The sequence below is a fragment of the Thermobia domestica genome, chromosome 1, assembly GCF_964235325.1.
Source record: "Thermobia domestica chromosome 1, izTheDome1.hap1.1, whole genome shotgun sequence".
Classification (NCBI taxonomy): domain Eukaryota; kingdom Metazoa; phylum Arthropoda; class Insecta; order Zygentoma; family Lepismatidae; genus Thermobia; species Thermobia domestica.
In genome coordinates this window covers 218,874,316-218,895,817 of record NC_137454.1, presented here as the reverse complement: position 1 = coordinate 218,895,817, position 21,502 = coordinate 218,874,316, and the positions used below count along the sequence as shown (strand labels likewise).

The following is a 21,502-nucleotide window of genomic DNA, read 5'->3' as shown; positions in this document are numbered from 1 at the left end:
TTTTCTTCATTCCATCTGTGAATGTAGAAATAGTGCGTGTACTGTGAGTTAGCCGACTTCCTTTCTTATTGTTTTTAAATCGTTATTATTACTAATTACCTGCAGTGACGGTTTTGCGAAGGTTAGAGGGGCGGTCTTTCGGACTGAAGCGTGTTCCCCAAAGTTACGGAATGTCTAAAACAAACGAAATACCTATTAGTTATGCCTTTACTCATAAACTTTAAGGTCCCATCAAATAAAAGTTACGAATGTTTACAAAAACTAAACATTAGTAAGAAAAACCCCTCCCAAAATACTTTTCTAAATCCGCCACTGATTCTCAGTATAAAATGATCTCCAACGTTGTATACGGAAGATTATTGCTAAATATATGAACGAAACGAAATATTAGTTATGCCTGTACTCATAAACTTCAAGCACCTCCCAAATAAAATTAGGACTTTTTAGAAAACGAAACAATCAAAGAAACCCCTCCCAAAGTACTTTTCTAAACCCGCTACTGATTATTTGTATAAATTGGTATTCAAGGTTGTATCCGGAAAATTATTGCTAAATCATTGCACAGCTACAGTATAACAGAAATGTGAAGTACGGTTTGACGGATATATAGAAAAACGTAACTTTAACTTTTGCGCTAGAAGCTGGAGTACTAAGCTCTTAGAAATAAAACACGGATGACAAACTAAAATGATCTAGAGAAGAAAAAAATGTCGATAACTCAAAAGTTAAAATAAAGTTAAATAGCCTCTAAAATTGCCCTCAAATACTGCATTCTTCATGTTAGCTTTAATTCGTAAAACATGTGCTCCATCCATCTTGATGATGAATTTCAGAGCGAAATATGGCATTTAGGTCGTGGAATACTTATCTAACTATAGAATATACTATAAGAAAGCTATTTAGATAGAAAAATCATGAAAATGAAAAAAGCCAAAATTTCCCAAATTCTCGTTTTTTTCCCAAAAAAGCCGGCTTTTTATGTGAAAAAAAAAAAACATCGATTCAAAAAAGCCGGCTTTTTTGCATCTCTATGCATATGTCTAAAGTATTGTCTCTGTGACTTTGAATACTGCCCACCCCCCTGCACATTCGGCGCCTTTACAATGCAAACCAGAGACTGGACACGCGTATTCCAACGTGATTAAATTACAATTTTGAATTCATTTTGAGTAATAGTTGCATTACAAAGTGCTTATCAAGCAGTCTAGCGCGCGTGATATCTTTGGCGGTTCAAAACAATCAATTATCAGTCCATAACAGTCCTGTCAACCTTATTATTCACTTTCAAAATTTTCTCGCAGACATCTTCCAATATTAATTGTCTATTTTGTGGAATCTTTGTTTCTACGTTATTTTTTCGTTTGGCTTCCTCCTGTATTTATTTAACTCCTGAGTTTTGTTAGGATGCACCCTCTGGAAACAGTTAACTAAAGTTACTCTTTTTGATTTCGGTATTGGCATAATATCAAGTAACAAATGTTCAACTTAAGTTTGTATTATAAGTAAACTTCCAAAAGAACAGTGTATACTAGACTCTCTAATCTGGCCTTTCCTTGAAAAGAGGAGTGAGGATAATTGGTGGAGTCTGAAATTTAGTTTAATACATACAATACTATACGGTATTAAATCTAAAAATACATATATTATCATAGAAAAAAATAGAAAACTTAGGCCTTGACTTTGTACATAGAATATGAAAAATGCTTTCCACAATGAAGATGCTCGACAAACAACAATAAAATGAAGTCACAATAGTACTGTATGCATTTATCCGCAGTTACAGTGTAAACAAATATAATCGTTGACAGATTGTTGCGACGTCATGCAGCAGAGGAGAAATGTGAGGCGGGACTACTGAGGGCCGGGTCAGCGAAAGTCTAGTGTAATACATTTTATGTGTTTTAAATAGTTCTTTAATTAATATTAAACACCCATCTAATCTCAAAATATTGCTGAACTAACCTATCAGGGTTATCAAGTGGTGAAAACGTTATGAAATAAAATGTTAAAAAGAAATAAACATATATATAATATGAAGCATTGAAACCTTTTCTTACAATTTTAAACAAATTTTCTGGAACAGCACCTATTCTTTATTTATTCGTTTGTGGTATCGTATATTATTTTTCGATACAGAAAAGTTTCCAAAATAATTATTACTTCAGGAAATCTTTAAAACCTCATTATCCGTACCAATCTGAACTCATTTTTTAAAGACATGTTACACATGATTTCTTTCTGTTAAAGACCTTACTACGCCCGCTTAGAAAGTTATCTCGTAAAAGCATTAAGAACTACTTTATAAGAAAGAAAGAAAATGCATTGTTTAGGGTGGATCACCACCCGGAAGTCACTACATATTTTAGCTCATTCCCTTAACTACTGCGCAATGGAACGTTTCATATTACAAATATTGTACTATAAGATAGAGTTATGTTTCAGCTACAATACAGGACACTGATTTATTTGGTTGTGTCTTCTGATATCGAAAAAAGTAACAAATAAAAGAAAATATTTGATTCGTTTTACAATGAGCACACAAGATGGCACTTGCTGTTAGATCTTACTAGAAGTGCTCAGTTTTATGAAATGTTTATTTGTGTGTGTAAAGTATTTTAAATTAACAATCTTATTACGAAATAGATATATTGTTTGACCGTTTATCGTGTGATGTTTCACATTTTATATAAATATTAACTTACATTTAAGGAAATAGATTTTGAGAAGAAGCTTGCGCAGAACGCCATAATGCGTTGTTGCCCTATTTTTACGTTTACTGTGATAGTCACAATAAGAAAATTCCTGGATTTTAGCGTTGCAGTTCGAGAAGCGAAACTTAGCTGTGCATTGCGGTAAGGGTCAAAAATTAATTTCTCCAGTAAGTATCCAAGCAGAATTCCATGATAAAAGTCCTCGCCGTTTACGCCTGATTGCAGGGCGAAGTTGATTTTTCAGCATGTTTGAATACGAGGCAGCACTGGTTACTGTCACTCCCTTTTCCATGTACTGTTCCAAAATTATTCCAGTAGAATCCCAGAAGAGAGTGAGCATGACCTTTCCTGCTGATGGTTGAGTGCGGAATTTTTTTGGTTTCGGCGAAGAGCTGTGCCGCAATTCCTTGCTCGCTTTCTTGGTTTCTGGTTGATGATAGTGAACCCAGGTCTCATCGCCTGTAACAATCCTGTCCAGACATGCATCACCCTCGGCGTTGAAACGACGCAAAAGTTCTTCACAGGCGTCGATGCGTCGATTTTTTAATTCAGCAGTCAACTGACGTGGGACCCATTTGCTGATACCTTATTGAAATGCAGAACATTATGCACAATGTACTGAGCTGAACCAAAGCTAATCTTCATTATTGTTGCGATTTCTTTCAGGGTAATACGCCTGTTGTCCTTTAGAAGCTGTTCCACTAGCGCAACGTTGTTGTTGGTCACTACGCGGTGAGCCTGTCCCGGTCGAGGAGCATCCTCCACAAATGTTACGCCACTTTTAAACTACCTACACCACTCGTATACTTGCTGCAGGGACAAACACGAACCACCATACTTTGCTGCCATCCTGCGATGAATTTCAATTGGTTTCACACCTTCACTATTCAAAAACCGGATCACCGAACACTGTTCTAATGTGGTGCATGTGGACAGTGGGACGGTCATCTTGAAACTGCTCCTGTGCTGGCGCTTGTTTGACTAGACTCTTCTGCCACCTACTGAAGAAAGAGAATGCTGTTAGAAACAATATTGCCAACTTTCAAAGGAATAGCACATTTGAAATTTATAATAAACTTTTAAGGTTTTCATTTGATCCTTCCTCGTATTTCTTCTCTCTTTGGATCACATATAATTATCCTGTTTTTGCACAAACGTGATACAAACATGTAAATTTCTTGATAAATTCTAGCTAAACGAGATTCTAAAATGTACTCCCTGTTGTCTTGAGGAACTATTTCTAGCGCTGTTCTTCCTGACTGTGCGTCATTTGTAACGAGTTAGCTCATGATAAAATTCACGAAAAACGCGCGCGCTCCAGTGAGCTAGCTCAAATGAGCGCGCTCATTTATAACCTTGAGATAAACAATGAAATATACAAAACATCGTGTAACTTATCTTAGGAAATGAAAAAATAATTCGGCCTCGACTTCTTGCCTAAGACCAGGAAGTGTTTGTTAGCTTTTCGTCAAACTACCATTTAGATAAACCCGAAGAAAGAAAGAAAGAAAAAAAATACTTATAATAAAGATTGAGCAATATACAGTCGACAAACTCCATCTTCAAATACTCCAGTACGATTCCTACAATATAAGTTCCAGTACCATCCTGTTGGAACCAATATACAATAGGTTATATTTATACACTTAGAGGAAATAAGATTATGGAATAGTTCGGAATAAGGAATAGCAGTATATCTATTATGTTTCTACTGCTATCATCGAAACTACTTCTATAAAGACAGTAAATGACATAATAAGATGTGGATTTTCAGTTGTAGCTGGTAAAATAATTATTATGAAAAATCAATTTAATAACATGCTACTAAACTTTAATTTTTCATCTTTAGCCTAATTTCCAGCGTTAGTGTTAAGCTTCAATACAATGATATGATTGTTCGCGTTCTTGTTGAGACTCATTTGCGTTACAAACGAAGACAAAAACTGATATTGGGAGAGGTTATGGACCTCTTAATCTCACAGGTATTCCATAACTGAATAGGTATCCCAACTTATTTTATAGTACTCCAACATTCCAATCAGGAGTAAAACACTATGACAAAATATTCTCAACCTCTAACTAGGATATATAATACTAGGATATATAACTAGGATATATAATACTACAATAAACTTTCTTAGCATGTTGGGGTAGTTTCCTTAGTTAAGTTTTCTTAGTATAATGTGAATGGAATGTGTTCAATGCTATATGCCGACCCATAGAGTGTTCTTATTCGGAGAAAGACATTTATGTTAGTGACTTTTGTTAATACTTGAGATCTGAATTTAGATAAAAACTAGTTTAATGGAAATTGGCAGTAATAGGACATATAGAAATCATTAATAAAATATTGGAAACTACAATTCCATATCCCCATCTTCTACTGCTGCTGTGTCTTAGCCTCAGCCTTTTATCTTAACATTTCTAGTTACTTTTTGTGTTTTGAGGATTTGCATAACTTCAGCGTGTTAGGTATTACAGACTATTAAATTCATTGTATGGCAATACGAGAGCTAGTTATTTTTACATGATGGAACTTGGATGGAAGTTATTTATGCAAGCAAAATATTCTATAATTCCCTTCTTTCCTCTACTAACAAAAGGGCCAAAAACTGATTCCTCATAACACTTGGAATTGTTATCGAATCTGTGATGTTTCCATCAATCGAATAGCCCCTACATATATACCGTATTTTACAGACTATAAGATGCGCCTTAATTTTTAAGCACTTAAAAAAAAAAAAAAAAAAAAAAAAAATATATATATATATATCGTAACATTTTTACCATTTTAATTATTAGATTGCACGTGTGGTGGAGAACGATGTTTCGTCGTAAGTAGATTGGTGCTGCCAACGGTTTTCGAGCGTGACGTCATGGGCTGTCGACATGGGTTGTAACAGATCGACTGGTTAGTTTCATTGTCGTATGTTAGAGGCGCTACGGTTCGCCTTGTTTCCAGTTTTTCGCAGAGTTTACGGTCTGTATATTCTAGTCTGTGGTTCTAGGTTTGTGATGATGGTGCGGGAGGAAGACAGTGTTAGCAAGCTTGTGAATCTCCACAGCTCATGTTCGTCGCATTGGTGCACTGCTGCTGCCAGTTGAATCTAATGTTGCCAGATAGAGATAGGTTTCCCGCGGCATCAAATGTATGGCCATTTTTAAGACCGGCGGGAATTTTAAATCAAATACTGGACATTTTAATATTAATTTCGTCTATAAGACACTTGAATTTTGAAGGCAATTTTTCGAAGAAGAAAGTGTGTCTTATAGTCTGTAAAATACTATAGCCTATATATAAACTCTCCTGTGTATATATCTATATCTATATATATATATATATATATATATATATATATATAATATGTACAAAGTTAGACTTACTACATGAAACAGTCACTGTTCTTTACATAAATGTTTCGCCCAATACAGTGCACTTCGTTTATTCACGTACAGTGGTGGCTTGCGATGGAAATCACATTGTCAGTTTTCTCGCTACAAGCTAGTGGTAGAAAATTTATCTAACTTATGTCTTGTGTACAAGAATTAACACATTAGGTATGTTTTCTTATCTTGGTTTGTAGCAATAAAGCTTTAACTTCACCGGTGTGACTTCACTCAAGAGTTGCCGCTACTATTTACTTATATATATACAGGGTGTTTCAAAACAACACCGTCAACGTTTCAGAGGTGATTCCTGACGCCAAGATAAGATGAAAAATATAGACCAACCTGGGTGCACAAATGCTTCCTTTCGGAGTTATAGGGTACCGAAAACACGAAAAAATGAACTTTAAAGGTCCATAGCTCAGAAACTATGGAACCTACCGTAGCCGGGTCAAGACCTAACTTAGGAACTAGTATTTGCCCTATCCAAATATCTATGTTTCAGAATCTTGCGGTGCTTCCGCAACCATTTTTATAGAAGTAGTTGGTAAGTAATTAAAATATGCCCGTAGCCAAACTCCCTCTATAAATATTGTTGCGCGAGTACCTTAGGATTCCGAAACGTCTATCTATCTATCTATCTATCTATCTATATAAATCAGACAGAGACAACATTAATGACATTATGAGAACAAAGTACCGAAGAATAGATATAATTACCGCTCCATATTCAGAGTATACACCTGCTCTAATACATTTCACTAGAAAGCTCGTCATATAAGATGATGTATTGTAGTGCAGTCTTACAAAAGTAGAATGGTATAGTGTTAAGAAAAGTTGGAACATTCATATTGGGTTCTTATTACCTACGATAATCATGGTCATGTAGTGGAATTTCTGATTTATTGTACATTTTTTCTTTTCAAGCTTGGAGGATGTAAAGCAGGGACTTTCAGTAAGTATCCAACACATTCAGAGGATATATACATCACGAACATCAATTCGTACCTGAAGAAATTCGATAAGACCAAAGGAAAATCAGCTGGTCCGCCTATGGTCCAATCTATCGGTAAGAAAACACATCCTGTACGTTCCATCGTTGAACTGAACATAAACTTCAAGGTTAACAAGTTGAATTGCAGAACCACGAAGCCTTTTGTTTATGAATAAAGCTTGGTAGTTATCATCTCTCCCATATCTACGTGCTTTTTTTTTGTTTTGTTTTGTTTTGTTTCGATTAGTTTAGTCATTGAATCATTTCCTTGAAAATGTTGGGTACATTTTAAAGTTTATATTTACACTGATGTTTATTATTGATATTTATTATATAATTATGAAATAAAAATGTAAACATCATTTGTACTCTCATACAACCATTTGAAATGTAACAATGCATGTCATTACGAATAAATGTACTACTACATTCCATTTTGTTGATTTTTAACATTATTTATGAAAATGAAAAGGACATTGTATGCATCCTTTTCTTACGACAAAACAGCTGGAAAGTTTGAAATGAATTTTTGAACATAGCAGTGTTCTTGAGCCGATTTCAATTAGTATCATTTTTATCCTAAATGAAGAGAGGGTTCAAAATGTTTGCTAAAAACAAAGTACGTCACTAACCTCTCAAGTTAGGGAGAAAAAACTTGGTACATGAACTCCTCATTAAATGTAAGTGGCCCAGCGATTTCGAAAATTCTTCTTCTAAGAAAAGGAATCAAGATAATTGTTAAAATATTTTTTTACTTCTGATTTTGTACTCATAAAATGGGGCGCTTAGAGGACAAGAGAATCCAGTTCAATTATGAAAGTTGAAAGTTGTGAGAAAAAGAATATAATGTTTGTATAATACGCTTACGTACACGAAGAATTAACACTTCTTTTGCATTGTAAGAGTTACTTACAATATCTGAACATGAATTTTTTTTTAAGCTCTGAAAAGAGCTTTAGATAGAGACCTTAAAGATGAAGTATGTCCAAAATGACCAAAAGTGGATTTGGCTTTCTTGTTCATTGAATACGTCAAATGCCCAATGTGACGAAACGACTGGACCGTTTTAAATTAACTATTTTCTGTCGAGCTGAGTTATGTAACGGGTGAACGACACATATATAACCTTTAAATAGCCCCCACTACCCACAGTCCTGCGAGAACGGACGTCACCTCACTTCCCCTTTTAGAATATAAAATTTTAAAAGGAGAAAGAGAAGGAGAATTCCATTTCCCCACGGCTGACAATAATGACGACGTGAAGTGAGAGGTTCAATACTGGACAAGGCTTATATTATATGCAAATATCACTATTAAGATTATCAGGAGAATTTCTACGACTACTTGTAAATGTAAAAAGTTTTCTAACAAGTGAAAAATTTTTATTATAACAAATCCGAAAGTGATATATATATAAATATAGAAAATATTTAACCATTTAACAAATAACAATAGCATAAATAGAAATCCCCGTTAGCAAAATTTCAAATTATTTTTCTTTAAAGGTTTTTTTTTTCCCAAGTAACAAATGTTTTTGAAGTAAGTATTAAATCCAATATATAACATAGGAACCTTTACAATAATTTCCTCAAAATGTATGGAACTCAAATCATCTGCCAAGTGGCTTCCCAAAGGAATGAAAATGTGGGAGGAAAAGAGATCTTTTAATGGGTCAACAAGCATGAATTACGAGCGATAGCTCAACTGTAATTCTATAGTTTCCTATTCCCCTTTTTTCTCTAACTAAATATTCTAGGAAATTTATCATTCATTTTAGAGTCTCCACTTGCCTGAGAATTTTCCGTAACAGGTGTATATATAATTCCGGACTAGCAACTTTAATATAACTTGCAAGAAACAACAAGAATTAACATGTTTTAACATTTTCAGGACGGGCAGGGATTTCAAGAAAATCGTAGACCTTTACTTTGGCGGTCCTAGCACCCCTCCTAATTCTTCCATGGGTATGAATTATACATTGTTGGAAAGCTTATGAAACAAAGATTCTAGTAAGATAACCTTTGAGGCTACCGTACTCAACCCGTAGAAGAAGAAGAAGAAAGAGAAAATGAAAAATTTATTTTTTCCGAAATGTGTGAGAGTCTGGCAACACTCTTTCTAGTCGTACGCTGGAAAAAAATATTCTGACCTGTAGGCCAGACATTGATAATAATTATACCAAAAAATGAATAACAAAGGTACAATAGCTAGGTAAAAAAAAAAAAAATCGGAAGATAGAATCTAAGTGAATCATCCTGTTCCTATTTTCCCGAGAAATTTTTGTCTACCCTTACGTTGGCAGGCTTGGCGACGCCCCTAAATGTCACACACAAACAAACCATACCTCGTTGGAAACCTTATAGAGCAGACATTTCAGCAAAGTAACTTTCGTGTCTCTCGGACCAAACTAGTAAAAGAAGAAGAAGACTAAAATATTTTTTTTAAAATGCATTTCTTCAGATTTTGTCAGACTGTGGCAACGCTGTTACATACCGTACGCAAGCAAAAAAATCTCAGATTTACGCCATACACTGGGGACAATGATATCAAAAAATGAAGGGTTTAGATTTAATAGGAATGGAGGGAAAAATTCTGAACATCCAACCTAAGTGAATCATCCTGTATTTTTTTCGATAGATTGTGGTATACGCTAACATTGGCAAGTCTGGTGATGATGCCCCTAATTGTCACAAACATATCAGCTATACCTCGTTGGAAACCTTACGAGACACCCATTTCAACAGGGTAACTTTCGTGTCTCTCGGGCCAAACTAGTAAAAGAAGAAGAAGACGAAAGTCAAAATTATTGCGAAAAATCTATTTTTTCCAAATTTGTCCGACTATGGCAACACTGGTATTTGTCGTACGCAAGGAAAAAAATTCTCACATTTACGCCAGACATTGGGAACAATTATATAAAAAAATGACGGGTTTAGGTACAATAGGAATGGAGAAAAAAAGTCTGAACATCCAACCTACGTGAATCATCCTGTATTTTGCTCGAGAGTTTGTGGTATACGCTAACATTGGCAGGCTTGGCCACGCTCCTAATCGTCACAAACATATCAGCTAATGGAACAAACACTCCAACAAGGTAACTTTCGTGTCTGTCGGGCAAAACTAGTAAAAGAAAATGAAGACGAAAATGAAAATTTTTGGGGGAAAATCAAGTTTTTCGAAATTTGTCGGACTATGGCAACCTGTTGTTTGTCGTATGCAAGAAAAATAATTTTCACATTTATCCCCGTTATTGTGAACAATTGTGCAAAAAATAAACCGTGTAAGTGCAGTAGGAATGCAGAATCTTACTAACGGCAGAGAAGAAACTCGCATTGGTTCACCTAACATTGTTCGTCGAAAGATCATTGCTTTTCTTTCCTTTTGCTTCGGCAGGAAGATTTTGGAGTTGAAAGAAATGTATTGCATATTTACGACCCTTAGGTTCAACTGATAACTAAAGCTGACCTTGACCAGGCTAAAAATAGAACGGTGCATTCTGAGGTGATAACTGTTTTCCTTTCGCTCTCTCGCTCTCTCTCTGTGTGTGTGTGTTCAATAAGTTACCTTGTTGGAATATCTGTTCTATAAGCTTTCCAACGAGGTATAGCTGGTATACTTTTGACAATTAGGAGCGTGTCCAAGTCTGCCAATGTTAGCTTATACCACAATCTCTCGAGCAAAATACAGGATGATTCACGTAGGGTCGACGTTCCGAATTTTTTTCTTCACTTCTATTCCACCTAAACCCTTCATTTTTCTACATAGTTGTTCCCAATGTCTGGCGTAAATGTGAGATTTTTTTTCCTTGCGTACGACAAATACAGTGTTGCCATAGTCGGACAAATTTGGAAAAAATAGATTTTTTCGCAAAAATTTTGACTTTCGTCTTCTTCTTTTACTAGTTTCGCCCGAGAGACACGAAAGTTACCCTGTTGAAATGGGTGTCTCATAAGGTTTCCAACGAGGTATAGCAGATATGTTTGTGACAATTAGGAGCGTGGCCAAGCCTGCCAATGTTAGCGTATACCGCAATCTCTCGAGCAAAATACAGGATGATTCACATAGGTTGGATGTTCAGAATTTTTTTCTCCATTCCTATTGTACTTAAACCCGTCATTTTTTTTATATAATTGTTCCCAATGTCTGGCGTAAATGTGAGAATTTTTTTCCTTGCGTACGACCAATACCAGTGTTGCCATAGTCGGACAAATTTGGAAAAATTAGATTTTTCGCAAAAATTTTGACTTTCGTCTTCTTCTTGTACTGGTTTGGCCCGAGACACACAAGTTACATTGTTGAAATGGGTGTCTCGTAAGGTTTTCAACGAGGTATGGTTTGTGAGTCTGTGATAATTAGGAATGTCGCTAGGGTTGTCAACGTTAGAGTACATTACAGTGGATATTGAATAATACACAGGATGTGTCACGTAGGTTTGGGGTTCCGAATTTCTTTTTCCATTCGTATTGAACCGACGGGTTTGACTTTTGTGTATCATTGCCCCAAATATCTGTCGTAAATGTGAGATTTTTTTTCTTCGTACGATGAATAACAATGTTGCCAGAGTTCCTCAAATTTGAAATATTTTTTGTCTTTATAAGAAAATATACAATAAGAAAAAGGGTAAATTCAATACCCCTCCTATTCACCCCTCTCAAGCCCAAAAGCCATGGACTGGGTATGGCTAGTAAGTGTGTTCATTTGTCTCTATGGATGCCATTTTTTATCCTTGTAGCTCCATCAGGGGGGTACCTCCCCCAAATTCTGAAGGGAGAGAGGGAAAGCTATAAACACCCAACTTTGCTCCCCTCCCCCTTCACGGCGGGACCCACTATATGAATGATATACACAGGATTAAAAAGTTCCATCCTTTCTGAAAAGATACATACCAAAATATCTCTAGGTTAATTAGGAGCTGAGCTAGAAAGGTTTGAATTGCTGGCTCAAGGGTTGAGCCGTTCGTCCTGAAAAAGGTTAACTGAGGCACAAGTATACCTACATAAACCATTTAAGTTACCGTACGATTAACTATATTATTTTTCTTTTCTTTTCTTTCTCTGTTTTTAGAAAACTAATACCTCCATAAATAACAGATAATACTGTCAAAATCTGAATAAACTCAATAGTCAGGGTCTGTTATAATATCTAAAGAAGTTAATAAAGAAAGATTCACTTATACGGAAAACGTTTTAAAGACCCATTATTTGTTCTATATTTTTAAACGACCTATCCCACTTACCTCAATTGTAGCACTGTGCCGAGCTCTTAGCTTAGAGCGAAAAACTCTGTAGCAACGTGACGTCATCTCGAACGACACGAAATTCACGCAACCAACAGTCAAGGTTACTTATACAGTGCTTCCAATTCAGAGAGAATTAACCAGCTTTGCAGTAAGCCGGAGTTTCGTCTCATTTTTCTTTTTACAATATTTTATTTTATTATGAAACTTGGGTAGGTTACATATTATCCGAGGGTCGGTCCAAAACAAATCCTATCCAGAACAATCCCAAGTTGAATAATACAATTATTTCAATACATTACCAGAATCTTCCATAAATATTGTTATGCTAACGCCTTCTTTATAAATTTCTACCATTGATACTCCAAATCCTTACAACAAACATACACAAAGGATGATGATGAGGTATTTACAGTATGAAAAGGGGGTATCCTCTCACTTTCTCGGACGAGGCATTCCTGCCGGAATAAAAAAAAAAAAACAACACAAAATTTTGTTCGAACAAACATTCTAAAATATATAAGTAAAATATTAAATTTATTAACCTCAATTCTTTCATTAATTCCTTTATACGTGTTACCTTTATGGGTTAGTTTGATTAATTTGTCTCATGAACCTTTTAACCAATACCAAATTATCAATGTTTAAATTAACAGGACTATGTTTTTGAGCATAAACCTTCGCACTATGTTTCCAAGCGCGTTCAATGTTATTATTTATATTAACTAATTTTTGTTCTTTATCCTGGTCATCGTCTAGAAGATCTAAATCCATCAACCACTTAACATCTAATGAATGGTAAAATTTCCGTCCCATATAAAGTTCACACGGACTAGTCCCAGTAGTTTCATTCATACTTATGTTAATAGTAAAAGCAATTTTAGATAGTAAATGGGCCCAATGCTGTTGAGACTTATCAACATAAATACGAATTAAATTTTTAACCGATCTCACCGTACGTTCGGCTCTGTTAGATTGAGGGTTATATGGGGAGAATTTTACACTCTGTATACCATAACTATACAAGAATTTTAAGAAGTAATCACTCATAAAATAAGAAGCTCCATCGTTTAGAACTTTACCAGGAAAGCCGTATCGAAGAAACAATTCCTGCAACTTATTACAGACGATTTTTGAGGTTAGTCGTCTTAAAGGTTCTAAAAAGACAAAACGAGTATAGGCGTCAGTAACAAAATATATTCAAATCTAGAGCTACTAGGCAATTTCCCCGCAATATCTATAAACCAGGTGTTTTTTGGGTGCATTACTCTTTTTGTAAAATATTGACCCATAGGCTTTCGATTAGAATCTTTACAGGTTTGGCACAAATGACAAGATTGTATATAATTCTTAATATCAGAATATAAAGTAGGCCAGGTGTACTTTTCAGCGACTTTAGCAATAGTTTTTCCGATATCCCATATGCCCGCCATGAATTATTGGACAATGAGAATATTCAATAATCAATTGAACCAGGGAATTAGGTATTACTATCCTAAATTCATTATTCCCTTTGCTTTTAGTCTTTTAAAACAAAACCTTATTCCTTAATAAATACGGAGGAACTTCTTCCTTTCTCTCTAACTTATTGATAATCTCTCCTAATTCAGGATCCTTCCTCTGGTGATCTGTAAGAGGCACATTAAACACAGGATTTTGCCAAAAATTAATGAAAGACAAATTTACTGTTTTATCATGATCTTTTATAACTTCAACTGTATTATCGTCTTTTGTATAGAATTCTAGATGGTTTCCAACTCTTGAAAGGAAATCGGCTATACAATTTATTTTTGTCCTTACATGTACTATACGAAATTTAAACCTAGAGATTTTCTCTAACATCGTTCCATATCTCCTTTGTCTTTTATGTTTTTTAAGTAACCAAGTTAAACTCTTACTGTCAGTATATACTACAAAGGGATTTGCCAAATAATACTAAATTTTTTCTAAAGATAAAGAAAGAGCCTTAAGTTCTAATTCGTATATGTTTTTACTCCAATCAGATTGTGGAATCGCCCGACTAAACATAGACACTGGTCTAAGATTCCCTTCCAAATCATATTGGCTGAGAACCCCAGAGAAATGACGCAAAGAGCTATCACAATGTATAACGAAGTTGGAATTCATATCAGGGACTTTCAAAATGATCTGACTACAAAAGACATCTTTTAATTTATGTAGGGCTTCATCATGAACTTTAGTCCATTTAAATGGCTTTTTTACAGATCTTAGTTCTTGAAGGGGAGCAATTAACTCTGAATATCCATAAATAAATTTTGAATAGAAAGAGAAAAATGAATATATCCTGTTAACCCCTTTTCGATATTTGGGTTTAGGTATATCCAGTATAGCTTTGATTCTCTCAGGATCTATTGACATGTTGCCATTTTCAAAACGAAACCCTAAATATTTTATACTAGTTTGAAATAGACAGGACTTCTTTTTAGAAATAGTAATTCCCCAACTTCTTAGTCGAGATACTCTAAATTCTTACCAATTAACCCTTCGAAGACCTTTGACACCAAATTACTTAAAACAAAAGGTGATAACACTAATCCCATTGATACCGATTTGTATCGATAGATTTTATTTTTTGTTACAAAAGCAGTAATATTTCAACTCTCATCAGACAAAGGAATTTGATGGAAACAAGATTTACAATCAAGTTTTGAAGATATATTATTATTATCCGAAATACTAGAGATTACATTCTCCATGTTAGGAGAAGGATAGTGAACAAAAGGATAGCCGGCACTTTTTTGTTCACTTCTCCGTATGAAACTACAAGGCGCCTGCTTCCATCTGAATTTGTTACCAAGAAACAGGGCGAAGTGTAGGGAGAATAATCTACTTCTTCAATAATATTGTCCCTTAAAAGCTGGGCAATAAAATAATCTAATTCCTTTTGCCTATGAGGTGGTAGTTGATATGGTTGCAAACGAATTGGAGTTTTATCAGCAAGTTCAATTTTGTAAGTAAAATTCTTAACTCTACCAATTTTATCCCCAGTAACATCTGCATAGGAAGTTAACAAGTTATTAACATACTCCTGTAAATTAGAATCACATTGTAATAATTGATCAGGAACCGTATAATTACCTTGAGATTCCTCCGGTCTAGTTTCCGGTGGATGCAATATGGACTGATCAAAAACGAATTCCACTCCAGGGTCAAACGTGGTGTGAACTCCGTTGTCTCTGGTTGCTGATGTCGACGGAATCGTACTCTGTTTAGAAATTCCAAGAGATCTAGGCTGAGATGAAGCTTTTGGACAACCAAGGTCGCATGGCGGCTGCTTTCCACTCACCCCATTCCTAGAAGTATGTGCAGAAGCGAGAGCAGTCTGGGCACACAAAAGTTCATCAGCTCGGATCATAGGAACCACTAACTTCCGAGCTTTTATATTATATAAATTACCGGCAACGTATATCAAAGCATCATATTTAGTGTGAAAATCATTTCCAAGCAGAAGATCAAACTAATTAAAGTCTACGATAAAGAACAATTCTGAAAATTGTTGTGTTCCAATTTTAAAATATAGTCTTACTCTCATATTCACTGTAACTTGTATATTCCCAATCCGATCGTTTGAACATTCACCTTTTCTGCCTTTATTTTACACCTTTTTTTAAGTTCATCATAAAGATGTCGAACTAGATAAGAGCTCGTGCTCCCAGTATCAATCAAACACTTAAAACGCATACCCGTTATGTAAACAGGAATAGCTAACATTTTTTTCAATTTACTACCATTTTGATTTACATCTATGTTATTTTGAGTTAAATACTGAGATTCTAAATTATGGTTAGGAGAAAATTCCACCTTATCATAAAATTTATGGTTAGATGGTAATGAATATATAGCTGGAGAAACTAAATTTTTATGCAAATTTATAGGTTCACGAGATTGCAATACTACTTGCTGTTTTGTGTTCTTCGCTCCGATAAAGGAAGATGATTTACGGGGTGCTACCAAGTCCCGTACACTACTACCTTGATTACGTAATCGATAATAATCTTTCCTATATCTATGCAAAGCATCATAGTGTTCTGCAGCTAAATACAATTGATTTAAATCGATAGGCATACCTCTTTCAGCTAAAAATTGATGGACAGAAGACGTTACCATATTAGTAATTAAACTACAAATGGTGGCTTCATCAAAGGGCATATCAAGTACGTGAATAATCGATAATTTATTATCTACGAACTCATATAATGAATGATCCTCCCACATGGGAACGTAGAAAAATAGTCGCATGAATTGTGTTCTACCAATAGTGGAAATAAATCGCACCACTAAATGTCTACAAACAGTTTGCCAAGGGGAAGCGTCCCCAATGAACGATTGTATAACTTCTTGCATTTCTCCTTTTGTACGAGAAAGACAAGCTACCAACACAAGATCTAAAGGTAAACCCTTACCTCTGACAATACTATCAAGTTTTAATAAAAATTGAAATGTAGACTCAGTATTGGTACCATCTATTATAGGTAGATTATTAATATCATGCAACAAAGATTTATATATTCCTTCCGAGGCAAATTCCTCAAAATTTAAATTTAATGAAGCTGCCATATTAGATGGTCTGACTATATTTTGAAAGCTCTGACTCCCTCCTGCTCTTAAATTAGGCGAGGAATTCGCAAACTGTGAACTGTGGCCCACATTACTTTGTCGGTTCACGTTAAAAGTCTGATCCTGAAATGGTCTATTTTGACCACCTAGCAAAGGTTCGTGAGGATTCATTTGAATATGGGCAGAAGGCCTTGAATTGTCAAATATAGGGTTACAAAATTCGTAAGAATATCCAAGAAATTCATCCCCACTAGAACTCGAAGAACCCGAAAATCTATACTTTATATGTGTCTCCTTTGATTGTGCCATCCTTACAAGCACACCACAAAATATTGAGCTCAAAGAAACCAAAAAGATAATTATTATTATTTTTACAACCTTATCAATAATTATTTGCTTATTACACAATGACCTACTAAACCTTAAATTTTTTATCCGACCCCGGCAACACTGTATTAAATATTTTGTATCATCATTCATATACAACATTTATAGTATCTTAACAAGAAAGGCATGGAATAAAGAAAGTATGTTAATCAAATTTAGAGGTTAATTTGATCAAATAAATACACACATGTTTAAGAATATAAAGGGAAAACACTTTGGCTGGATCCCCCGAGCCGGACCCAGAAGCCAGCATAAATTGCCTTTCCGGCACAGTGCTACAAATTTTATTTTATTTAAAAATTATATATGTAACGGGTGAACGACATATATATAACCTTTAAATAGCCCGCACTACCCACAGTCCTGCGAGAACGGACGTCACCTCACTTCCCCTTTTAGAATATAAAATTTTAAAAGGAGAAAGAGAAGGAGAATTCCATTCCTCCACGGCTGACAATAATGACGACGTGAAGTGAGAGGTTCAATACTGGACAAGGCTTATATTATATGCAAATATCACTATTAAGATTATCAAGAGAATTTCTACGACTACTTGTAAATGTAAAAAGCTTTCTAACAAGTGAAAATTTTTTATTATAACAAATCCGAAAGTGATATATATATATATAAATATTGAAAATATTTAACCATTTAACAAATAACAATAGCATAAATAGAAATCCCCGTTAGCAAAATTTCAAATTATTTTTCTTTAAAGGTTTTTTTTTCCCAAGTAACAAATGTTTTTGAAGTAAGTATTAAATCCAATATATAACATAGGAACCTTTACAATAATTTCCTCAAAATGTATGGAACTCAAAGCTACTGCCAAGTGGCTTCCCAAAGGAATGAAAATGTGGGAGGAAAAGAGATCTTTTAATGGGTCAAAAAGCATGAATTACGAGCGATAACTCAACTGTAATTCTATAGTTTCCTATTCCCCTTTTTTTCTAACTAAATATTCTAGGAAATTTATCATTCATTTTAGAGTCTCCACTTGCCTGAGAATTTTTCGTAACAGGTGTATATATAATTCCTGACTAGCAACTTTAATATAACTTGCAAGAAACAACAAGAATTAACATGTTTTAACTGAGGCACAAGTATACCTACATAAACCATTTAAGTTGCCGTACGATTAACTATATTATTTTTCTTTTCTTTTCTTTCTCTGTTTTTAGAAAAATAATACCTCCATAAATAACAGATAATACTGTCAAAATCTGAATAAACTCAATAGTCAGGGTCTGTTATAATATCTAAAGAAGTTAATAAAGAAAGATTCACTTATACGGAAAACGTTTTAAAGACCCATTATTTGTTCTATATTTTTAACCGACCTATCCCACTCACCTCATTTTTAGCACTGTGCCGAGATCTTAGCTTAGAGCGAAAAGCTCGGTAGCAACGTGACGTCATCTCGAACGACACGGAACTCGCGCAACCAACACTCAAGGTTACTTATACAGTGCTTCCAATTCAGAGAGAATTAACCAGCTTTGCAGTAAGCCGGAGTTTCATCTCACATTTTTCTTTTTACAATATTTTATTTTATTATGAAACTTGGGTAGGTTACAGTTACTATCACTTTACTTTGACTAAAATACGTATTCGCATCCGTACTTTGTAAGGGAAGTAAGCAGGATCTTTATATATATATATATATATATATATATATATAAAGGGATAGAGTATCTGATGATCTAAAGTGAAGGAGATGATGGAATCCGGTATAAAAAACTCACTGAATCTAAGCGACTATATGTCTTAGCATTTTCGAAAGTTCCACTCTAAAGGGAGAAAGGGAGGAAATTTTTATTAAAGTATTCAAATATCTAGTTTTATATTTTTCTTTCCAAGCGAAGACCTGTAATTCACTGAGCTATCATATAAGTTTCTGAGTTCCTTCAAAGCTGTATATAAAATTTTAATAAGTGGAATACTTACGTGTGTGTGTACGACCTTCAATGATTTGAAAACTAGTGGAGATTTTCTGCCAACGAAATCCGTGCATTTGGTTTTTTACGCCTTATCCTGTTATTGGTGGCTCAATGTAAGTGCCTGTAGCCGTATTGTTTAAGGCTATACTGAATACAAACAAATAAAGGAGAGTGGGCGCAAAATTTCCTTGGGTCCGGGGCGTAAAATATCTAAATATAGGATTGGGTGAAACTTTCACCAATGCAATCTCAGAATGGTTCACACGTTGACACTATAGAACTGACCAATTGCGTATATGACGAACGAAGGTAAAAATAATTAATAATAATAATAATAATAATAATAATAATAATAATAATAATAATAATAATAATAATAATAATAATAATAATAATAATAGTTGTTTGGAAGTTTTAACTATTATTACATATTCTTTAACGCATAGAGGGACGAAATTTGACATGTTGGAGCTTGTTGCTTTAGAAAATACTGATTTAGTTTGATGGACTTAGGGGGAAGATATATTTTTGATTAACCGTTAGATGTACACTACGAAACTCGATTAATTGATTGGTCATAAACTGGAACTTCATAAATTCCCATCCTGAAGGGCAGAAATTACCATTTTGCTCTTAGATTTCTCACATGCTATACTAATTACAAGATTTTCAAAATTTATAAAATATAAAAACTGAAATTACTGTATCACTTACTTTTTTTTTTTTTCAATATTTGAGTGAATTATTAGTAAATTTCAGTCTTCTAAATTCCTAATATTTTCCTTAATTAAAAGATACTACAAAAATTGTTGATGAAAACAAGCACATTTTGTTGTCAGAATTTAGTATTTTCATCATGCTTTTATGCCATAATGTTCTACTGAACGTAGTGAAATTGGACAAACTTCATTCTCTAGTTATTCTGTGTAGAACGTTTAAGAAATTGACTGTTTCGTGCTTAGTAATTTAATATCTTCCCTTTATGATTAAAAAAATCCAGAGTACAATTTACGCTCTTTGTTGCTTGGTTTTGAGATTCGTAAGTTCCTTTATGAATCATTTTCACGTTAACATACATATTCCAGTATTAACAATTAGCATTGATTTCATGTTGACTCAAGCGTCATTAGCATACTTCCAGCTCACAGAGAATTTAGTTAGCATCGATGAAATATGAAATAAATATGTGAAAAATCCTACATACGATGTCAATTTTGACGAAAATCCCCATTATCTTTATTCGAAAAATTAATGTCGAAAAGTCCCACAAAATGGGATTTTTACCACGGGTTGGCATCACCGATTTCTTTCAACAGCCTGTAGTTCCAAGCTCATTAAGAAATGCTTGGAACCGCAGTATTTGTGTGCAAGAACAAAATCTGAAGCTATTTTAATCAATGCTTAGCCTTTACGCGATTTCAGAAATGTAGGAAGACTTCGATCAAGTAAATTATATTACAGAATATACAGATTCTTCATATCATAAGTCTACGAAACTGCTTCTATTGTTGATTCGTCACTTTCGTCCTTCAAGCAAGTTAAAGTTCTTGATTTTCAAGATCAGTATGGTGAAACGTCTGTCATTGTTTCCACACATATCCTTCAGACACTATAGGAATTCAAAATTGAAGGGAAAGTCGTAGGTTTGTGTGGTGATAGTACCAACTGCAACTTTGGAGGTGCAGCAAGGAAAGGTAAGAAGAAAGAGGTGTTAACAATATTCTTCAGAATTCGTTAAGCAAAATGGTTGTGCAGCACACATGTTGAATAACTATATAAAAACTGCTCTAGACTGTTTACCAGTTTGTATAGATCGTGTGGTTCAGAAAATATATTCATAGTTTTACATATATACCGTACAGGAAGCTTCATTGCGTGAATTTTGTGATTTCGTCGAAGTCGAGTACTCGAAACTACTTTCCTTTAGTAAAACTAGAAGACTTCCTTTGTTGCCAGCTATAGAACGTATACTTAAACTTAATCCAGCTTTAAAATCGTATTTTTAATCACAAGATAAGTGCCTCATAATCATTGAAATGCTTTTGAATGAGTCTTTACCTAAAATATGGCTCTATTTTATCCACAGTCAGGCATCAGTTTTTAGTGATTTTGTTAATTTTTTGGAAGATCAGTTTGTTTCGATAGTTGAAGGTTTAGCATTGATCGCTGAACTCAAAGCAAAATAGATTGACATATAACTGTGCTTTTCGCCCCCTTATAGTTCACTAAAAACTAAAATATCTTCAAGAAAAGGGGGGTAGTGTGTGTA

General features: G+C 34.4%; 1 protein-coding gene across 6 annotated transcripts in view; it reads left to right on the top strand.

Moving 5' to 3' along the window:
* The window catches only part of LOC145694003 (cilia-and flagella-associated protein 96-like), a 101,861-nt gene that overhangs the window by 64,101 nt on the left and 16,258 nt on the right, over positions 1 to 21,502 (top strand). For 5 of the 6 annotated variants that reach the window (XM_081770160.1, XM_081770151.1, XM_081770167.1 and 2 more), the window contains exon 7: positions 7,026 to 7,355. In XM_081770160.1, coding sequence (XP_081626286.1) covers positions 7,026 to 7,268 — 243 coding nt within the window. In that variant the 3' untranslated portion in view covers positions 7,269 to 7,355. Of the gene's footprint in view, positions 1 to 7,025; positions 7,356 to 21,502 lie in introns of those variants that run through there. The other variant, XM_081770178.1, reaches the window with a different exon arrangement.